A 6,000-nucleotide genomic window follows, 5' to 3' on the forward strand; every position below is an offset into this window, starting at 1 on the left:
TGGACTGATCTTCTTCTTCTAAGAACCTCTTTAAGATGCAGGTGACACGTCCCAAAGTGGTTTGCCTGCAGGGGAGGATTGTAAAAAGATATGAGGCTGAACATACCTTCCCTGTCACCATGGATCGCAATTGCGGTGCCAGTAAAGATTCATGTCTCTATTTTTGTGTCTTATCGAGGCCTTATATCACAAAAACTGTTGGCTGGCTAAAAGGCTGTCGACACCACGCTGCAAATCTACAATTTCCAATCCCGGTCTCATGGCGTTGCTCCTTATCAATTCCCACACTTATATATAAAAAAAAATGCAAACTGTGAACTGGGGCATTTTTTCTCATTGTATTGGCCTACATCAAAAAGAGAGATGTTTATGTCTTTTGAAAGAGATGTAACCCACACATGCCACAGCCTTTATGTACCCCAGTATATGGCGTTATGATCTGTGCTTGAACAACCCTTGAATGTATTTCTGAGGAAGTGCCTCCTACAGATCCATTATTTATTCACTCCATCCTCTTCTTAAATGTGTGAATATCCTTGCATATTTTATAGCTTCTTCATGGCAAAGTTTAATAATAAATTGTTTTTTCTCATGCAATATAGGTGCATTTTTAGCTACATTAGCATCAGGTGAAAAGGGGCAATGTAGCACTAGGTCCCAGAAACATTGGTATTTAGTGGTTAACTTGAGGACCATTAACCATGAGTGCTTACATTTCCCTGAGAGTGGTGGCCCTATCAGAAATTCTAGCCCAAACATTGTCATTGTCAAATGCCATGTGCTAACAATTGGGCACGCTTTATTTTAATGTTGGTTAAATAGCATGTTTACTCCTTTTACTGTGAGAAACCAAAGGTTGAACGTTTTAGCATTTCCAAGTGAAGCCACACGCCTCCTTAGGGCTGAAGCTATAGCTGACGCATAACGCTACATAAACGTGTTGTGTGAGAGTGTAGCGTATGTCGTTAGTCAGAGAGAGAATGAAAAGACAATAATTGTTCTCTGGAGAAGGTGTGTGACATGCTGACTCCCCCTTTTCCCAATGACTGTGGTTCATTTAGAGAAAGCATCTGCAGTAACTCCTAGAGCCACTAATGCTCAATCGGCTTAATCTCTGCTTCCTTAAATTGGCTTTAGAAAGCTAGAGTCTACATCACCACACAGTCACACACACACACACACACACACACACACACACACACACACACACACACACACACACACACACACACACACACACACACACACTCTGATACTGATAGACACTTCAATACAATCTCTGGGCTTTAAGAGCTGATTGGAGGGAAACTATTTTCATGCTGATGATCTTCTGCTTTGATTTTGCTATTCACGGCACACATCCACGCAGTGCACTCCAGTGCATTTTGCTAGCGCAGCAAAGCCTTTTTTCCCAACAACAGGAGCTGCATGAGCCCTGAGAAGAGGGGCTCGGAAGCGCTGCGTTGCCATTTACGAGTGTTGGTAGATTCTGGAAAGAAAGTAGCACTTTTAGCAGATGGGCAGCTGTGGTACCTGGTTTTAAAATAGGCCAAAAGGTCTGGGACTAGTGATCCTTCCAGAGGTTAGGATAGAAGGACAACGTCTGTACACACGTGTGGAAAAATAGCACCGGAAACCTGCAACCATGAATTTAGTTTCACAAATGACACTTTTGGGAACACTAACCCTCGGTTCATTAAAGAGTAGGAAAAAAACACATTCATATCGAGCCACATTCAGTATAGTTCAAAACTCCAGCCAATCCTGCAGAATCACCTGGCAGGAATAAAACTGGCAGCCAGGCACTACGCTATTCAATGCCTGATGGACACACTTTGTTTTAATGTTAGGGTTAGTTTCATTCCATTTCATGTTACTGCCTTGTCAGGCACTAAACAGCTGTTTGGTTATACCTGCTTAACCTGTGAATTAGCCACGGAGAGCCATGTAATTTCCCCACGAACCAGCGACGGTCTGCTCTCCTTGCTCCCTTCATTTAATTTGGTGCTATTTGCTCACCTCTTTTGCATTTATGGTTTATTTGTCTATCCAAGACCTGGCGTTGGTTCAATTGTAGGCTTACACTCAATAGTGTGTACTCAAATCGTCCAATAAAATTAGTCGAGCCTAAAATGTAATCCAATTTTTATGTCCTTGTTGCAATTTGTAGAGTAATATCACATTTCTGACACTTCTATGCATATGGAGGAGAGCCACTGAGGATATTCAGTTATTAGTTATTATATATAAGTTATTATAAAGGTTTCAGCCATTCACAATAGGGAATCAATAAGCAGTCCTTCGACTTATTATGTTTGTTAGGTATGTGTGTGTGTGTGTGTCTCTATCTATGTGTGTGAACGTGCAATAACTAGCGCATAATATGCTGGCAGAAGTGCTGGCAGCTGCCCTGCTGTGTGTGCGACAGGATTATCCTGATCTGGTGCAAGTCCAGCCGCTGTCCCCCCCCCCCCCCCCGGTGTGTCAGCACCGCCATGATCCCCCTTTCATGTGGGGGTCACTCCACCACAATGGCTGCTGATTTCACCGACATGAGTTGTTAATGCAGAGCAAAATAAAGCAGATATGGTGGAGAAAATGAGTTCAAGAAAATTACATTACTCCCACATTCAGAGGAAATTGTCTTTGTGTGGCAATTATGAAGTTGCTGCTTCAGATGTATTTTCTTCCTTTCTTTGTCTCTTATGAATGTGTACATCATAGTTCATAAGAGCTATTCATCAAACGGCTCTGTGTGGGTACATAGGAGTCAGGGGTATTCCACATCTCAACTAATGGGAAGGGTTATCTGTGTATACATTGTGTTTGCTAAACTTGGTAATGACTTGATAATGACTTTGCTTATAGCATCCGCACCACCAGCACCATTACCCTCCCTTCCTCTCGTACTGCAGCGTGGCTACGGCTCCATATGGACACAGTTTATCACATGGATCCAAGTGGAAAATGATGATTCTCCTAGAATGCTCTAAACCCAGCGGCAGCTGCTGCAAAAATTGAGTCTTTAGACTTAACAACTTAAGACAAATAGCTTGTTTGAATTATAGCGGGGGAATAAAAAGCTGTAATGCCGACTACCGTGGCATGCTGCGTGCTTTTAACAGCACCTTCTGCCAGCCCCCCTCACACCCACGTCAGTTGTTGCATCTAAAATAAGATTATATATATATTTATTTAGCATTTTTTTTTCCAGAAGCTGTGTAGTTAAAGGAAAGCCAAACCCTAATACAACTAGCATTAGAGTAAAAGTAAGGGTTAGTGGGTTATTTACTAGTGCTATGAATTGATTGCGGATTCAGATTTCGACTTAAATGCGTCTTTGCGTGGTTATGTCTGTTTGTCGTTGTCCAGGGGGAAGGCGTTTGGACATGACGTGGACTTCCTGCTCAGCACACCGGAGCAGGGCAAGGAGGAGACCCTGCTGCTCAGCCTGGTGGACAGCCTGAGACGGCAGGTAAGGAGACGCCGGGGCGCGGTTCGGTATCACTGACCGCCGCAGAAAATAGGGCGGCTGTGGCGATAAAAATAACATGCGGTTCATTCGATTTGTTCAACCGATGGTTCATCCGATGGTTCATCCGAGTTTGGACTTCTGAGAGGGAAGAAGTAATATGCAATGTACTTCTTGTACACCCATCACATGAAGTCAATTCAGAAAGCAAGCTGTGAATGTGATGTGTTTCATCAGAATTAATGGACTCAAAGGAACGACTGAGGGGTTACCTCGTTCCCAGGCCTTCTCATCTTATGCCGTAACGCCTGAGATTGGGTGCTTCAACTGCGCGTGGCGACAGGTTTTCTCCTTACCAGTATAAAAGTAGCTTTGTTTTAGCTGCCATCACTCAGATTAACAAGTCGTAGTATGATATAGAAGCTAATCCATTTAAATTATTCGTATTAGTGGTTTTATTGATGTCTAGAATCCGGTGTACTTTTATTACGTCTTTTATTACTTCTCTCAGCCTAATTAATTCTGAACCCCACTGATGAGGGTTGCTCCTGCATGTTAGTTCTCGATAATACTTACACAGTTATTCACAATTCTGTTCTACGATTGTCACAGTAAAACAATATAAATATGCTCAGCGCCCGGGAGACCTGACTCAAGGCAGGTGTCCCCAAGAGCCGATTACATGTTCAAAGCTAAAGCTGATACAAAGTTTCGGTGTCTCAGAGAGCCGACTGAACTGCAGATGCAACGGCCCCAGAGCCCCCGTTGGACAGCAGTTCCCGCCCGTGCAGGCCCTGTGTGTTCACACCGTACTAGAGAGGACTCTTTCTGCCAGGTGCTCCGGAGCCCCTCCGGAGCCCCGAGAGAGAGACACACAGGCCAGGCTTGTCACAGAATTTCAAAGCCATATTCTTTAAAAAAAAATTGTGATCGGCACCACCGCCCTGTACAAGAAAAGCCATTCTTCTTCAGGAGTGGCTCACTTTCACACTTTGAAAAACAAATACCAGAGACCAGAGGAGCTGGCAGTGGAAGCTGGACCAAAAATGGATTCTGTAATAGAAAAGCTGCGGTGAAAAAATACAGAAACGACCCAGAGGGAGAGTGGGAAGGTTGTGAGGAGGGGAGAAAAGGATGAGACAATGGCTGTGAACTGAGTGACCGAGATGGAGCGAAAGCAGGGCGCGCTTTCCGCCTTCATCGTGTAATGATGTAATTTTTGGAAATGAATGATGCAATTATTGGCCATTTCTTTTCAAGGGGATTATTGAACACTGTTTGTCACCGCAGTGAGGCTGGTGCCACCGCACTTCAGATTAGTTCAGATCAAAATGTGCTCCAAACATTTCAAATATTTAATTTGAGTGCACAGTGTGTCCACACACTGTTTCTTGCTCTCATGCCTCGAACAGCTGTGTAACGGAAAAAACAAGCACATTTTAGGAATACACATTTATTTAGCATTTAGACAGCTTGTTATAAGAAACATACTTTGTAGTCGCCTTAAATAGAAGGAGTTAAAGCTAAAAACTGGAGAGAATAATTTGCCATGTTGGTGTCTCATCAGGTCGTGGGGAACTGTTCAGTTTCATTGTTTACAACCATGCATATCAATTGTGCAATTTCCACAATTTATATGCAAAGTGACTGAAAAAATAACAGCCTGTGTTGGAACAGCACGTCTTGTAAGTCCTCTTTAAACTCCTTCTATCGGTCAAATGCACCAGAACCCTGTTGGGTCTGCTTAAGCCTCCCTTCATGTCCTGGTCCCTCTCTAATTCACATTATTTATTGTTACCATGTTATGTCTTACTTATATTCTGATAAGGCTGAACAGAACCGACAGTGTTTGTTAATGTATGTTTATTATGTAATTTTATTGTGTGGCTTTGTTGAAAACTCTCTTCTTATCTGGTAAATTACGGCATTCAGCGGTCTGTTATTTCTGAATAGCAGCCTGCTGCTCTGAATAACAGGCCGTTGCAACGGACACTATAATTTTAGTTTTTTGTCTTTGAGTTTTTCTTTGGGTCCTGCGTCACCCTGTCAGTGTTAAATTGTGATAATGAGGGACTTTCAGTACTTGATTCCTTACATAATTGCTTCATATTCTATCAGATTATATGATATATCATTTAATTCAATATTATATTATATTGACCTGTCAATGACCTCCACAGGGCAGTGTGGATGATATGAAAAAAATCACATTTGAAGAATCACGATAATTTGTAGTTTTTAAAACAAAATGTAATCTTGGTAGGACCAATTCCATGACTAAAATGACATTTAACCATGAGTAAAGATTCACAAAGAATCAAGACTTCTTCTTCTTCTTAATATTCTTCTTATCATCCTCATTATTCTTATTAATATACTGAAGCTGTTCACGTTTGGGCTTAAGCCGCCCCGTACGAGCTTAAGCCAGAACGGCGTGCTGTTGTTGACATTGCCGACAGCGAGTGTGAACAACTTCCTAAGCTGTCCTTCTTGACACCACTTGGCACAAGGACGTGGTGCGTAGGGCG

General features: G+C 42.5%; 1 protein-coding gene across 1 annotated transcript in view; it reads left to right on the forward strand.

The window, feature by feature from the left end:
- Positions 1-6,000, forward strand: part of dntt (deoxynucleotidyltransferase, terminal) — a gene marked incomplete at both ends in the record, with an annotated part of 82,845 nt that overhangs the window by 9,210 nt on the left and 67,635 nt on the right. The window contains one exon of the mRNA XM_084470199.1: positions 3,373-3,475. Within this exon, the coding sequence (XP_084326325.1) occupies positions 3,373-3,475 (103 nt within the window). The remainder of the gene's footprint in view (positions 1-3,372; positions 3,476-6,000) is intronic.

The sequence above is a fragment of the Micromesistius poutassou genome (assembly GCF_964030765.1).
Source record: "Micromesistius poutassou genome assembly, chromosome: 7".
NCBI classification, from domain to species: domain Eukaryota; kingdom Metazoa; phylum Chordata; class Actinopteri; order Gadiformes; family Gadidae; genus Micromesistius; species Micromesistius poutassou.